The following is a 16,277-nucleotide window of genomic DNA, read 5'->3' on the forward strand; positions in this document are numbered from 1 at the left end:
GTCACTGCAGACCACCATCTGGAAAGGATGGTTGTCATACATGATTCCTCTAAATCCCAACTAAATTTTCAGCAAAAATCTCCCTTTCTATTGAAGCTGCATAAAAATTATGAAGTTTAAACGCCTTATAGACATCTTTTTTTTTATAACAGAGACTTAGCAGCAGTCCAAATGTCTCTATAGCAAACTGCCAAGAAGGTCCCTCTGCAGCGGTCTGCTAAGACCCTCACCGAGTCAAAGCTAATGCTCTCCATTTAGCAAAGCACACGCTGGAGGAGAGAAGTTTGGACTGGGGAATTGTTATGATGAATAATAGGACATTTAAACATTGTTATTTTTATACAGTCTCAAGTGAAATAGATATTTTGGAAGAAACTTCAATTGGGCCCAGTCCACCCAAATTCTTCTCGTATTTGACCATATTTAAACAAAGCCATGCCCCTCCAACCATACTCACCCTTCCTGGTTCTTCAAGACTGTCTTCACACAAGAGCCAGCTGAGAATGAAGCCTAAACATAATTCTCAGCACCCACTCACACTTGAGTGTAAGTAAAGCCAGGCGATTTAGAGGCATTTTTTTGTGTGTTTTTATGTGTGCGTTTATGCGTGACTTGTAGTACAGTTGTTTTTGGACCACTAGACTTTTGAACAGGAGTACCTAAAAAATGCACATAAACATACATTTTTTAAGCATTTTCTAGACACTCCCATTGAAGTCTTTGGGGCCAAAAGCACACTATTCTTTTCCAAAAAAGCTCACTTCCTTTTTTTTAGGTTTCACGCAACAGGCAACAAGCAGCACAGCACTCAGGTGTGAAGGAACCCATTGAGAGTAATTTATATTTTCATCTTGAACATTGTCACACTTCGGGAATCAAATTACTCAGGTGTGAATTGGGCTCAGAGTAGGTCTAACAGTAAAGCTTTGTCTGTGACTACTCAAGAAAGGGGCTTTCTAATTCCTTTTTTATATCAAAGCAAGTATTATGCGAGAGCTAAGTCACACTGATGATTCTGCTACTGGCACCACCTTGCCATTGCCAGAATCAACACCATTCAACGGACCCCATTCCCAATGAATGCCGCTACTTTTCTGGCTAAAACGTTGCAAAATGTCACTCCTTATCAAGGGAGCAGCAAATGGAGCAGGTCTTACTGGATTAGCCATGGAGAAATCCAAACCATAGGAGCATAGGCGTGCGCACGGGGTGTGCCGGGTGTGCCCAGGCACACCTAATCAACCAGGGCATCATGGCTTTATTCTTGCAGAGCTGCTTAAATTCTGTTCCAGCATCTCGGCCAATAGACACTCAGGCACTGGACAGGAGCAGCCAGGATCCTGCAGGGGGAGGAGAAGAGTTGCCCCGTAACATTGAGGGCACCCCTGCCCTTGACAACTTTACAGAGAACTTAGTTTTGCTGAGGAAGGAGCCACTGAAGAAGGAGTCTGGCAGTCCACTTGGTCCAGCCGTGCCCCCTTCCCCTTCAGAGCCTGGCCGACAACCTGTCAGATCGCTCTGCACAGTGTTTAGGTGTCAGTGGAGAATTGTGGGACATCGGCGCTGGAAGCTCCATGATCGGCCAATGAGCATGTTGTTTTTGCACAGCCGACCAGGAACAGGTCCTGCAAGAGACCAAATGCAAAGTCAGCCACAGTAAACCTACCTGAGGAGCTGGAGAGGGGTGAGGGGGGAATTCTGAGCATTCTGTATCCCTGTGTGTTGTGTGTAATGATCGAGAGTGAGGGCCAGTGCAAGCATAAGACACAGTGCCCTAGGAGAAGGTAAGAGTTTTCATAGCTTTCCTCTTGTTGATTAGTTGTTGCTAATATGTCAAGGTACCAAGGAAGCTGTGCAGACCTATTTCCCCTTGCTAAAGTAAATGGGCCTTGCCAAGGACAGTGAAAAACAATTGGGCACATGTGAAAACACCAAGTGTACAATATGCTAAATGCTCTAAATATCTGACATCTGTAATCTTACATCTAGCCCCTTACCTCTGTGAAGTTGATATTTTTTCCAAACAAAAAGTAGACATATTGATAAAATAATAAATAGGGATACTCCTGTAATGGCAGCCAGTGGCGATAATGAGCCTGTATCCTGCGAGAGCTTTTCAGGGTCTGCAAAAGAAGGGAAAATGTTTTGGAAAAAAACATTACAAAAGGAATTCTCATCAGCACTGTACTGCCTAGCTCTCCAAACCGCACCTGTAACTGAAATATAATTTCTTGATGTTGAAACATCCCAAACCCACAGCACCGATGCAGACCTGCTCCTCTCACTTGTCTACGAACAGGTAGGGTGCCGGCTTAAGAAAGCCTGTTTTCGTTCATCGTGAAAGAGAATAGACGAATGAGAGCTGCACTCCAATCCCTGCTCTTCCGAGTAATTTTATTTTTTCATCAACAATGTAGCTCCAAGCATGATGTCGCCACTGAAAAACCATCGCCCTCCATGAGTGGCTTGATTTCTTTGCCATTTATGGTTTTACCATGAATTTAGCCTTAAGGAGGTGCTGTTTTTTTGGATGGAGACATCATGGGTGCAGCTAGATTATCGATGATTGAATAAAATTACTCAGAAGAGCAAAAAATGGACTCTCATTCATCTGTTCTCCATCTCCTTCTTGATGGACAGACCCTTTGAAACAGAGCAGAAGTAAATTTTCCATTATCTACAGACAGAATACAGTAAAGAGGAAGTGCATTATGTTCAGCCTTGGCGTAATTAATGTAGGTTACCCATTCAGTCTGATAACGTGACATACAGTACAATGCATACATGGGAAAATACTGCTGGGGATTTACTGAGTCATAGAAACAATGTAAATATCCCTTTTCTGAGTTCTCATTTTCCCATCATAGGAAGCACTGGAAGGATGTCCATGCACATAACGTTAACAACAAACATTGAAGTGGACCTTGACTCCTTCCTTCCCCCAGCCCCTAACCCCCCCCCCCCTTTTTATTTTTTGCCTGGCCCCCACTGACATTCCGGCCTAGGTGAGAATAACAAGTTGTGCCTTCACAGCCTCATAGGATATCTACATCAGGGATATTCCAGCATTAGGACAACCCGCGGGTAGCGGAAAGGGCTAGTGCACATTTTTGTGGCTGGCTGCCTGACCCCTTATGATGGGCGTGGACAAGATGGTGGCACTGAACCTGGGCTGTCACACCTGAGCAGATACTTATCAACCATGCCATACCATCAGGGAGGCGTGTGATTGGTCCAAAATGTATTCTGCAGCAGGATAATGACCCCAAATACACAGCTAATGTCATAAGGAAGATCAAGGAGTCCTGGAAGTGATGTTTTGGCCCCCAGAGTCCTGATCTCAAAATCACGTAGTCTGTCTGGAATTACATAAAGAGACAGAAGGATTTGAGGCAGCCTACGTTCACAGAAGATCTGCGATTAGTTCTCCAAGATGTCTGGAACAACCTTACCTGCTGAGTTCCTTCAAAAACTGTATGCAAGTCTACCTAGAAGAATTTATGCTGTTTTTAAGGCAAAGAGTGGTCACGCCAAATATTGATTAATTTGTATTTCTCTTCTGTTCATTTACTTTTAGTTTGCTAATTGATGAAAATAGACTATTAAAGCTCCATTCAGACTAGCGCGACTCAAAAGTCTCACGATTTCCAGTGCGACTTTGGAGCCCAACTTTGATACAACTTTCAGTGCAACCATAATCCACTTGAATGGGCTGCGACTTGTCATTCGACTTGGATGAAAGGGTGCTGCGGGGCTCCAAAATGTTGCACAACACTGTTTGTGATGTGATTTTTCTTTAATACAAAACCTTTTGGATGTAATTGAAGATTCTTGAGGTGCTGCAAATAGCTACATTGTATTAGATCTCTAAAGTCGCATGACAGATCACACACTAAATATATATATATATATATATATATATATATATATATATATATATATATATATATATATATATATACTGCTCAAGAAAATGTATGAGTATAACATCAAGTCAATTAAACTCCTGGGATATTGTTCTGGTCAGTTAAGTAGCAGAGGTGGTTGTTAATCAGTTTCAGCTGCTTTGGTGTTTATGAAATTAACAACAGGTGCACTAGATGGGCAACAATGAGACGACAACCAAAGCAGGAATGATTTTACAGGTGATGACCACTGATATTTTTTCCCTACTCATCTTTCCTGTTTTTCACTAGTTTTGCATTTGGTTGGGGTCAGTGTCACTACTGGTAACATGAGGAGATACCTGGACCCTATAGAGCAGGCAATACAGCTCCTCCGGGATGGCACATCAATACATTCCATTGCTTGAAGGTTTGCTGTGTCTCCCAGCACAGTCTCAAGAGCATGGAGGAGATTCCAGGAGACAGGCAGTAACTCTAGGAAAGCTGGACAGGGCTATAGAAGGTCCTTAAAGCGGAGTTCCAGCCTCAGGGGTGAATTTTAGCTAAAAATACCCCCGGGACAATCAGGGCTAGTACATTCCATAATGGATAGCCTCCGAACTGTCCCAGGTCGCACTTACCTTTTAGAAGAAATACTTACCTTGAAAATTTCTTAGGTGTGGGCAGCTGAAGCCAGCGCGTCCTCTTCTGCGGCCTCTTCAGTGACGTCGGAGTCCCACAATGCACTGCGCCGGCCCCGCTCGTCACTTCTGGTGCAGGCGAACCATCCCTGCACAGCTTCTGGGCATGCCTAGAAGCTGTTTGTCAGGGAATGCCGCGTCTGCACTGGAAGTGATGAGTGGGGCCGGTGCAGGCGCATTGACTCCTGGGAGTGATGACGTTCAGCTCCCAGGAGTCATCGCAAGCCGGAAGAGACGGCGCGGGCCGTGGCCGCAGAGGGAGGAAGTGGAAGGAAGGGGAGTATATTTTCTTCTATAACAAGGTAAGTGACCAAAAAAAAATCGGGAGCATCCATTTCTTTTTCAGATGACCCTCAGCAAGCGGATGGCCCAAAATCCTTTTTTTCGATTTTGAGGCCGGAACTCCGCTTTAACCCATCTGCAGGACCGGTATCTGCTCCTTTGTGCAAAGAGGAACAGGATGAGCACTGCCAGAGCTCTACAAAATGACTTCCAGCAGGCAACTGGTGAGAATATCTCTGACCAAACAAGCAGAAACAGACTTCATGAGGGTGGACTGAGGGCCTGACGTCCTCTAGTGGACCCTATGCTCACTACCCAGCACAGTGGAGCTCGATTGGCATTTGCCATTGAACACCAGAATTGGCAGGTCAGCCCCTGGCACCTTGTGTTTTTCACAGATGAGAGCAGGTTCACTCTGAGACCATGTGACAGATGTGAAAGGGTTTGGAGAAGCCTTGGAGGATGTTATGCTGCCTGTAACATCATTCAGCATGACCGGTTTGGTGGTGGGTCAGTAAAAGTCTAGAGAGGCATATCCATGGAGGTACGCACAGACCTCTACAGGCTAAACAATGGCACCCTGACTGCCATTAGGTATCAGGATGAAATCCTTGGACCCATTGTCAGATCCTATGCTGGTGCAGTGGATTCTGGGTTCCTCCTGGTGCACGACAATGCCCGGCCTCATGTGGCGAAAGTATGCAGCCAGTTCCTGGAGGATGAAGTAATTGTTACCACTGAATGGACCCACGGTCGCCTGACCTAAATCTAATAGAACACCTTGGTCCATCAGATGCCGTCAGGTTTCACCTCAGTCTGTTCAGGAGCTCAGTGATGCCCTGGTCCAGATCTGGGAGGAAATACCCCAGGACACCATCCGTCATCTCATTAGGAGCATGCCCCGATGTTGTCAGGCATGCATATAAGCACGTGGGGGCCATAGAAACTGAGTACCATTTTGAGTTGCTTGAATGAAATTTCAGCAAATGCTGCATCATTTTTTCACTTTGATTTTTGGGGGGTCTTTGAATTCAGCCCTCTGTAGGTTAATAATTTTTATTTCCCTCAAACGATGTGGCATTCTTTCCTTCCTAACACATTACCCAGTCCAGCATGATTTTTTTCCCAGTCGAGATCTGATATGTTTTCAAAGTGTTCCTTTAATTTTTTGAGCAGTATATACAATATATACCGTATATATATATATATAGATATATATATTGTATATATTACAACATGTCCACTTCTAACAAAGCAAAACTCAAATATCATTCAAAATATAATTGTAACAAGCATAAAGTGCAAGTAAACATAACACTGAAATGTAATAAATGCCTTCTCCTGCCCTTGTAGATTGTATATGTTCATTATATTACTGTAGATTTCATATTTAGTGATAAGCCGATTATACCTGGGTTCAGTTTGGGGCAGGTTCAGCAAACATGACTAAAGTTCAGGTGCCGAATCCAAACTGCAAGTCAATAGGAGGGAGGAGGAGGAGAGAAATGTTAAAAAACAGTAATGGGCATTTCCTAGGTTAATAGGCAAGGGATTGTCACACAAATGGCATAAAGGGTTGAGCACTGCCCTGGAGAACATCTACTAAATCAAAACTTTCAGTATAGTGGGGAGCAACAATTTTAGTAATGCATAAACTGAAACATTAAAAATGCAAAATTTTGCATTTGCTTTAAATAACATGCCTGGGGGATGCCCTGACCCTTCCTGTGAAGTGGTGTATCTGTGCAATATATGCAACCCACTACAGCAATACTGACATTCAAAAAAGAACAAAAGTTGTGTTTAAATTCCTGGCAAAATGGCAGCTCCCACCCACTTCACTCTGTAAATAAAGAGGCTGGGGACTACCTTTATCTATAATCCTTGTTATGTCATTGACCATATATGATCATGTCCATATATGGTCAATTACGTCAACCGAGAGACCCCATTCCTACATCGGCTGTCATCCATGGGACCGGTCATTTGATGGGAGTGAAACAACAGGAACAGACATGTGTTCACTGGATTTGTTCTATAGGTGGTTCAACGGATGTCAAGCATAGTGAATGATCTGGGTCTACATGGCTGTGTGACATGATGGATGGTGTACAGTACATTGGAGAACATTTGCTTTTTTTAAGACTTTTTCAAAACATTGTTATATTTTTTTAATGAGTAGGGTAATATGTACCCCTTACTTATTCACATAGGGGTGGTATCTGGAGCCCCTTTGTTAATAAAGGGGGCTTTTCCCAAGATTTCAATAAGCCACCTGTCTGCAGCCCCCACAACCCCTGGGCCAGGGTTGTCGGTAACAGGCTCTTGTCTTCATCAACATAGGAACCCTAAGGCAAGATACCTTCCCCATGTTGAGGGCATGCGGCCTGGTATGGTTCACAATGGGGGATGCAAGCTCATCCCTCTATTTTGGGGGGGGGGGGGGGGGCTCTACATTTTTTTTTAAATTATAACTAAAGGCAATTTTTTTTTTCAGTTTTGGATAGAGTGGAGAGAAATTAGAGCCTCTGTCAGTTTTTATTGCTGTAGGTGCCCCAATATTCACCCTCTCTGTGTGTCCTGTTTACCATTATCATTGAAAGTAAAAGAAAATCCCACATTTTGGGTTGTCCCCAGAAAAGTAATAGAGGGGAAATCTTCCAATGGGGAACTAGTTCTGGTGACCTGGGGGTCCCCAATGAATTCCTTTAATTTGTAAGAATTACCTCTCACTTCCTGCTTGGCTATTGGACAGGAAGTGAAGGGAAATCTCACCAATGGGACACAGATGGCGAAAAAAAAAAAATCTGATGGGGTTATAACCCTCCCTTACTCTATATCCAAAATGAAAAAAAAAAAGTTTTGCCTACAGTATAGCTCCCTTGTTTACAAATCAATTATTATTCATTTAAAAAAGGACTTCATGAACATCTTTATTTCTGCCATGCATGGGTAACTGCTCATTTTGTCTAGTGGCGCACTGAAAGGCTAAACTTACCTGATCCTTCGATCCTCTGGAAAACTGGGCTCCCCCACGTCCAGCAGTGGACTGCTCCTGCTGTCCTCCCGCCCAGAGCCAGTCTATAGGCGTGATGACATCAGGAACAGTCCATTCAGAAAACCGCTAGCGTGCAGGGGGGCAGGAGCCACAGGGACCGGTCCTGTGTTTAGGGGAATGGCAGATTAGGAAAGTATATCTCTGCTCTGGAAAGAAGAATTTTACTGAAAATAATTTTCTAGGGGGCTAAAAAAAAAATATCCCCTAGGTGTCAAATATGCTGGATATGCCCCACACTATTTTATTTTAAAAATGTCTTTAGCTTATTATACTGATCACATTGATTACACTAATACACCATGAGCTGTAGTTATAATCAGTGTTGGGGGTAACTAGTTACAAAGTAACTGATTACAGTAACTACATTACTTTTTTGGTAACTAAGTAATGTAACTAGTTACAATACTAATATTGGTAACTACACTACTTTACTAGGCTATAGGAACACGCTTTCCTGCGTTACCCAAGCCGTGCGATACAATCGTTATTTCGAAGAATAGAGAGGGATGAAGTTTATGACTTTTTGTTGCACTTTATGTTTTATTCTGTTTTTTGAGGTTTTGTCTTCATGTTTCCCAAAGCCTGTGTTTATACAATAAACTCTATGCAGAAAGAGTGTCATGTATCTTCTTCTACACGGTCAATTAAGAAAGAGGAAAGTAAAGTAATAAGTAGTGAAGTTACTTTTCAAATGCAGTAACTAGTAAAGTAATCTCATTACAATTTACAGAAGTAACTAGTAACTAGTTACATTTTTTGAGTAACTACCCCAACACTGGTTATAATCACTTTCAGCACTTGAAAATTATTTCAAGGGGTAGAAAGGTTGAGATTGATAGACGGCTCTATTGTAGCAAATCAACATGTCATAGATGTGAACTACTTCTACTTCAATTCTCATGAACTGGCCGCACAGCTTTCATCCATTCGTTATGGCGGTTTCATAGTTTATAATGCTGAGTGATCGATAATCCAGCCAACCTTATGTAAGCCTCTATGGTAGTCAAAGTGTCTGGTGCTGAATACTATTTTATTGTTTGCAGTACTCCAGTTTATTTATATGTAAGGTCCCATTGTTCAGCTGTCACTCCGCACTGTACTCTGCTGCTGTGTACTGATACTGTGTCACTGTCAGCAAACAGCTACCGACGCTCCTGTTTACCTTAATAATAAATGAGTGTACACGCCATTCTTGACAGACCGGTCTGCTCAGGTAAGGAAAACCCTGACACCATCACACTGGGAAAATACTTCATAGTGGATCTCAGAGGGTAGTATACTGTATGTTTCTACTGTTTAGCTAAGGTGTTGCTTTTTGCTTACGTGATATAGATATATATATATATATACACACACACACACACATATATATACACACACACATATATATATATATATATATATACACACACACACATATATATATATATATATATATATATATATATATATATATATATATATATATATATATATATATATATATATATATATATATATATATATATATATTTATATATATATATTTTGTTTTTGAATTTTTCCATAAACTTTATTTTATTAAGGTACAAACAGAAGTAACCAAGTACAGGAATGGTATACATTTAGTAATCAAAAATTGGCATATAATTTTTATCAGAGCTTCAAGTGAAATCATTTACAACCCGATTCATCATATAAACAATAGCTAACAAAACATGCATGTAGCAAACATATAGGAGATCAAGGGAAATGAAGGGAAGGGGGGGGGGAGGGGTAGGTAGGGGGTAAGCAGTATATAAGGAATGGGGGGACACCGCAGTTGGTTTGGCACACTTTTTCCCCCTAGATTAGATAGGCAAGCGAATATCAAGAATAAAGAAGAGGTGTGTGCATTCAAAAGAATTGAGAATAGGAGCCTGAACCAAGTGGTATTCATATGTGTCGATGGCAGTCTTGTTAGTCAAAAGTATCTTAGGGTATGTTGAATTATGCTTTATAAACTTCAGAGTAAAGAATTATGATATATTGATATATATATATATACACACACATATATATATATATATATTTATATATATACACACACACACACACACACACATATATATATAAAATCTCACAAATGTGAGTACACACCTCACATTTTTGTAAATATTTTATTATATCTTTTCATGTGACAACACCGAAGAAATGACACTTTGCTACAATGTAAAGTAGTGAGTGTAAAGCTTGTATAACAGTGTAAATTTGCTGTCCCCTCGAAAAAACTCAACACACAGCCATTAATGTCTAAACCGCTGGCAACAAAAGGGAGTACACCCCTAAGTGAAAATGTCCAAATTGGGCCCAATTAGCCATTTTCCCTCCCCGGTGTCATGTGACTCGTTAGTGTTACAAGGTCTCAGGTGTGAATGGGGAGCAGGTGTGTTAAATTTGTTGTTATGGCTCTCACTCTCTCATACTGGTCACTGGTGGTTCAACATGGCACCTCATGGCAAAGAACTCTCTGAGAATCTGAAAAAAAGAATTGTTGCTCTACATAAAGATGGCCTAGGCTATAGGAAGAATGCTAAGACCCTGAAACTGAGCTTCAGCACGGTGGCCAAGACCATAGAGAAGTTTAACAGGAAAGGTTCCACTCTGAACAGGCCTCACCATGGTCAACTAAAGAAGTAGAATGCATGTGCTCAGTATCTTATCCAGAGGTTGTCTTTGTGAAAAGACGTATGAGTGCTGCCAGCATTGCTGCAGAGGCTGAAGGGGTGGGGGGGTCAGACTGTCAGTGCTCAGACCATACGCCACACACGGCATCAAATTGGTCTGCATGGCTGTCGTCCCAAAAGGAAGTCTCTTTTAACGATGATGCACAAGAAAGCCCGCAAACAGTTTGCTGAAGACAAGCAGACTAAGGACATGGATTAATGGAACCATGTCCTGTGGTCTGATATGACAAAGATAAACCTGTTTGGTTCAGATGGTGTCAAGCGTGTGGTGGCAACCAGGTGAGGAGTATAAAGACAAGTGTGTCTTGCCTACAGTCAAGCATGGTGGTGGAAGTGTCATGGCCTGGAGCTGCATGAGTGCTGCCGACACTGGGGAGCTACAGTTCATTGAGGGAACCATGAATGCCAACATGTACTGTGACATACTGAAGCAGAGCATGATCCCCTCCCTGCAGAGACTGGGCCGCAGGGCAGTATTCTAACATGATAACGACCCAAACACACCTCCAAGACGCCCGTTACCTTGCTAGAAGCTGAGGGTAAAGGTGATGGACTGGCCAAGCATGTCTCCAGACCTAAACCCTAGTGAGCATCTGTGAGGCATCCTCGAATAGAAGGCTGAGGAGCGCAAGGTCTCTAACATCCACCAGCTCCTTGATGTCATCATGGAGGAGTGGAAGAGGACTCCAGTGGCAACCTGGAAAGCTCTGGTGAACTCCATGCCTAAGAGAGTTAAGGCAATGCTGGAAAATAATGTTGGCCACACAAAATATTGACACTTTGGGCTCAATTTGGACATTGTCACTTAGAGGTGTACTCACTTTTGTTTCCATCGGTTTAGACATTAATGGCTGTGTGTTGAGTTTTTTTCGAGGGGACAGCAAATTTACACTGTTATACAAGCTGTACACTCACTACTTTACATTGTAGCAAAGTGTCATTTCTTCAGTGTTGTCACATGAAAATATAGAATAAAATATTTACAAAATGTGAGGGGTGTACATATATATGCACCATTCCTCCTACAGACACCAATGATGGGGCACCATTCCTCCTACAGACACCAATGATGGGGCACCATTCCTCCCACAAACAGAAATGATGGGGCACCTTTCTTCCCACAGACACCAAATGATGGGGCACCATTCTTCCCACAGACACAAATGATGGGGCACCATTCCTCCCACAGACACAAATGATAGGGCACCATTCTTCCCACAGACACAAATGATAGGGCACCATTCCTCCCACAGACACAAATGATAGGGCACCATTCTTCCCACAGACACAAATGATAGGTCACCATTCCTCCCACAGACACAAATGATAGGGCGCCATTCTTCCCACAGACATCAATGATGGGGCACCATTCTTCCCACAGATTCCAATGATGGGGCACTATTCTTCCCACAGGCACTAATGATGGGGCACCATTCTTCCCACAGACACCAAATGATGGGGCACCATTCCTCCCACAGACACAAATGATAGGGCATTATTCTTCCCACAGACATAAATGATGGGGCACCATTCCTCCCACAGACACAAATGATAGGGCACCATTCCTCCCACAGACACAAATGATAGGGCGCCATTCTTCCCACAGACACAAATGATAGGGCATTATTCTTTCCACAGACACAAATGATAGGGCACCATTCTTCCCACAGACACAAATGATAGGGCACCATTCTTCCCACAGACACCAATGATGGGGCACCATTCCTCCCACAGACACAAATGATAGGGCACCATTCTTCCCACAGACATCAATGATGGGGCACCATTCTTCCCACAGATTCCAATGATGGGGCACTATTCTTCCCACAGACACTAATGATGGGGCACCATTCTTCCCACAGACACCAAATGATGGGGCACCATTCCTCCCACAGACACAAATGATAGGGCATTATTCTTCCCACAGACATAAATGATGGGGCACCATTCCTCCCACAGACACAAATGATAGGGCACCATTCCTCCCACAGACACAAATGATAGGGCGCCATTCTTCCCACAGACACAAATGATAGGGCATTATTCTTCCCACAGACACAAATGATAGGGCACCATTCTTCCCACAGACACAAATGATAGGGCTCCATTCTTCCCACAGACATCAATGATGGGGCACCATTCTTCCCACAGATTCCAATGATGGGGCACTATTCTTCCCACAGACACTAATGATGGGGCACCATTCCTTCTACAGGCACCAATGATGGGGCACCATTCTTCCCACAGACACCAATGATGGGGCACCATTCTTCCCACAGACACCAATGATGGGGCACTATTCTTCCCACAGACACCAATGATGGGGCACTATTCTTCCCACAGACACCAATGAAAGGGTACCATTCCTTCCACAGATACTAATGACGGGGCACTATTGCTAATTTACATACCAATAATGGGGCACCATTCTTCCCATAGACACTAATGATAAGGTACTATTCCTTCCCCAGATACTAATGTTGGGGCACCATTCCTTCCACTGACACTAACAATAGGGCACTGTTTCCTCTCACTGACACCACAACGTTTTCTAATCACACTGCCCACAGTCTGGCCCATCTAAAGGACAGTAAACTTGCCCCTTTGTTCAGAAAGTTTGGAGACCCCTGCTGTAAAGGACAAACGGCCAAATCAATACTCACAAACGTGCGAAATATATAGACAATGTGTTACACCAAATCACAACCCAAGGGTGGGTGTCACGTGGCCTGACCTGATGCACCACTGCATTGGCAAACTGACATGTTTCGGCGGTCACACCCTCTTCTTCAGCTAAAAATGCAAATAAACACAGGAAAAATGCAATTCTGCTTGGGATGGGGGGGTTAAACGGAAGTAACATCCTTTTAGGAGTTACTAAAATCTGCTTTTAAGGGGTACCTCCACTTTGGTGGGGGAAAAAAATAGCAAATAAACAAATAACATATAGCGTATACAATTTGGACACAAGTCATATTGTAATTGAATGTTATTAAAAATGACCTTTCCTTTTCAATCTGCAGCTGTTGTAATTTTTGGAAAATGCAAAATGGCTGCCTGGAGGTGTTCTGTACTCAGTGACAGAATGTATACTGACCACGCCCCAGAAAAATAATTTCCTGCTTGTGTGATTGGCTCACCAATTTTCCCAGAAGTCTGCACTAAGATACAAGTCAGATTTCTGGCATCCCCTGCAGCAAAAATTTCATTTTTGGTGAGATACTCCCAATAGGAACAAGTCTAAAGGGATGCAGGCCCAGCAGATTTCGTCATTAGTGCCCTGCAGCTGCACAGCTGATTGATTATTATGAAACCACTCCCATTAGACCCACTCAGAACAGGGGCACAGAAGAACAAACAGGGGTTTCTCCAGAACAACAAAAGGTAGGAATTTGGAACTAAGTATGTTATAATCCTTGTAATGCACAGAGATCACCCAGAGGGGAATGTTTTTTTCTCAGCAAAACTGGAGTTACGCTTTAAGGACTAGAAAATTAGTTTCTTGCCTAATTCTAGCTGTGATTTGTCCTCTTTAAGAGGTATTAAACCCCAAACCAAAAATATATTTTATGGCAGCTCACCAATCATTAGATGTACAGGGAGCGCAGCAAGCAGCAGCATTGAAAGTCTGGTTGGTAAGGAGTGTTAGATGTACTAGCAGATTTAAATACACTAACAAATGAAAGCCAAACTCCAGCTCACACCTTGTAATCAGTTACAGCAAACATTTTTTTTTTCCTTTTGGGATAAAGGTTTTGCATGAATAAATAAAAGCTGATCATTTTAGGCACCTGCATCTGCCAGTGTTAAATGGTTTGTCTCGTCCATGTAAACTGATACATTCTGCTGGAGAGCTTGTGGTTTTGAATAACAACAGATTTGCTGGCTGGATCACCAGATGAAAATAGAAGAAAAAAAAGACTAAAAAAGCAAACTAATGCAATATAATAAATGTTTGCTTTTGTCTCTCCCCCCCTTGCCTCATGTCCCCTCTCTACACACACAGCTACTCCACCTTAAGCGTATAAATCCAATGGTTCGGTCTTTCGGTACACGTGCTCCTCTGCCTCTTCTGCTGCTTTTCGCTACCACACTGCAGTGATGCCCTGTACTTAGACGCCTTAACCTCTACGTCTTGCATTCGTGTATATGATGAATCTCTCAGTTCCCTGACATTTATACTTAATGTATGCACTTAATCGTGGTTTTTGCTGATGTGCGATACCTCTGTTTCTACGCATTTTGTATACTGTGTTTTCTTTGATATTTCAATAAAGTTGAATTTGAAAAAGATAAATGTTTGCTTTTGGGTTTATTACTTCTTTAACCATTTGCCGATCAGCCGCCGCAGATATACGACAGGTTCCCGCGAATCGCCGTGCCTGAACGGCGGTCCATGGGAACGATCCTGGGGGTGCACGCGTGCCCACTCGCCAGCAGGGATGCTGATCTACGCCGGGCACACCTCAATCGCTCCCCGTGAAGAGAGAACGGCGGTCTGCTGTTGTAAACACAGCAGACCGTTGTTCTCACAGGGATCAATACAGAGCTCCTGTGTTCCTCTTATTTAGGAACACATGTCTCTGTATTGTTTTCACAAGCCCACCCCCCACAGTTAGAAAGCACCCCCTATGCTCACACTTAACCCTTTGGTCGCCCCTGGGTTAACCCCCTTCCCTTTCAGTGTAATTTTTACAGTAACAGTGCATATATTTTTAGCACTGATTACTGTAGTAATGTCACTGGTCCCTCCAAAAGTGTCAAAAATGTCAGTTAGGCGTTCGATCTGTCCGCCGCAATGTCACAGTCCCGCAAAAATCGCAGATCGCCGCCATTACTAGTAAAAAAAAAAAGAAATTAAAATGACATAAATCTTTCCCCTAGTTTGTAGACGCAATACCTTTTGCGCGACCCAACCAAAATACGCTTAATGGGATTTTTTTAACCAAAAATATGTAGCAGAATACAAATTGGCCTAAAATGATGAAAAAAGTTGATTTTTTATTATTGGGAATGTTATATAGCAGAATGTGAAAAATATTATTTTTTTCAGAATTGTTGCTCTTTTTTTATTTATAGCACAAAAAATAAGAATCTCATAGGCGATCAAATACCACCTAAAGAAAGTTCTATTTGTGGGGAAAAAAAGGACATCAAATTTATTTAGGTACAGCGTCGCATGACCGCGCAATTGTCCATTAAAGTAACGCAGTGCAAAATTGCAAAGAATGGCCTGGTCATTAAGGGGGCAAATCTTCCGGTCCAGAAGTGGTTAAGAGCTGTATATTCATATTATATTTTTTATTTATTTATTTATTTTTTTCCACTGGTTTAAATCCAGCCGAGACCTATTTCATTTGAAATTGGAGTCCAGCAGGACGAATCATTGACTGCTTTCTTATATTTCTAAGGTCCTCTGGAAAAAAAAACATTTTCATGGCTGCCTTCCAAATCCCGAATCCTCCGATACACCGCGACCGCCATTCCAATCTCACCAGGCTATGAACTGGATAAGGAGGTCAAGGGACGATGTATGGTGATGATTTTCCGAACAAAACATGGAAAACCTGTTTGGATGTTTTAATTAAACCCAGGCATGTTAATGCAGATAGCGTAGGTGTAGTACATGGGGGGTTCCTTCTAGAAG

At 42.5% G+C, this 16,277-nt stretch overlaps 1 protein-coding gene across 1 annotated transcript in view; it reads right to left on the reverse strand.

Moving 5' to 3' along the window:
• HEPACAM2 (HEPACAM family member 2) overlaps positions 1-16,277 on the reverse strand; it is a gene marked incomplete at its 3' end in the record, with an annotated part of 163,726 nt that overhangs the window by 18,419 nt on the left and 129,030 nt on the right. Inside the window, exon 5 of the mRNA XM_082257810.1 lies at positions 1,998-2,123. Within this exon, the coding sequence (XP_082113936.1) occupies positions 1,998-2,123 (126 nt within the window). The remainder of the gene's footprint in view (positions 1-1,997; positions 2,124-16,277) is intronic.

The sequence above is a fragment of the Pelophylax lessonae genome (assembly GCF_965119305.1).
Source record: "Pelophylax lessonae genome assembly, chromosome: 5".
Classification (NCBI taxonomy): domain Eukaryota; kingdom Metazoa; phylum Chordata; class Amphibia; order Anura; family Ranidae; genus Pelophylax; species Pelophylax lessonae.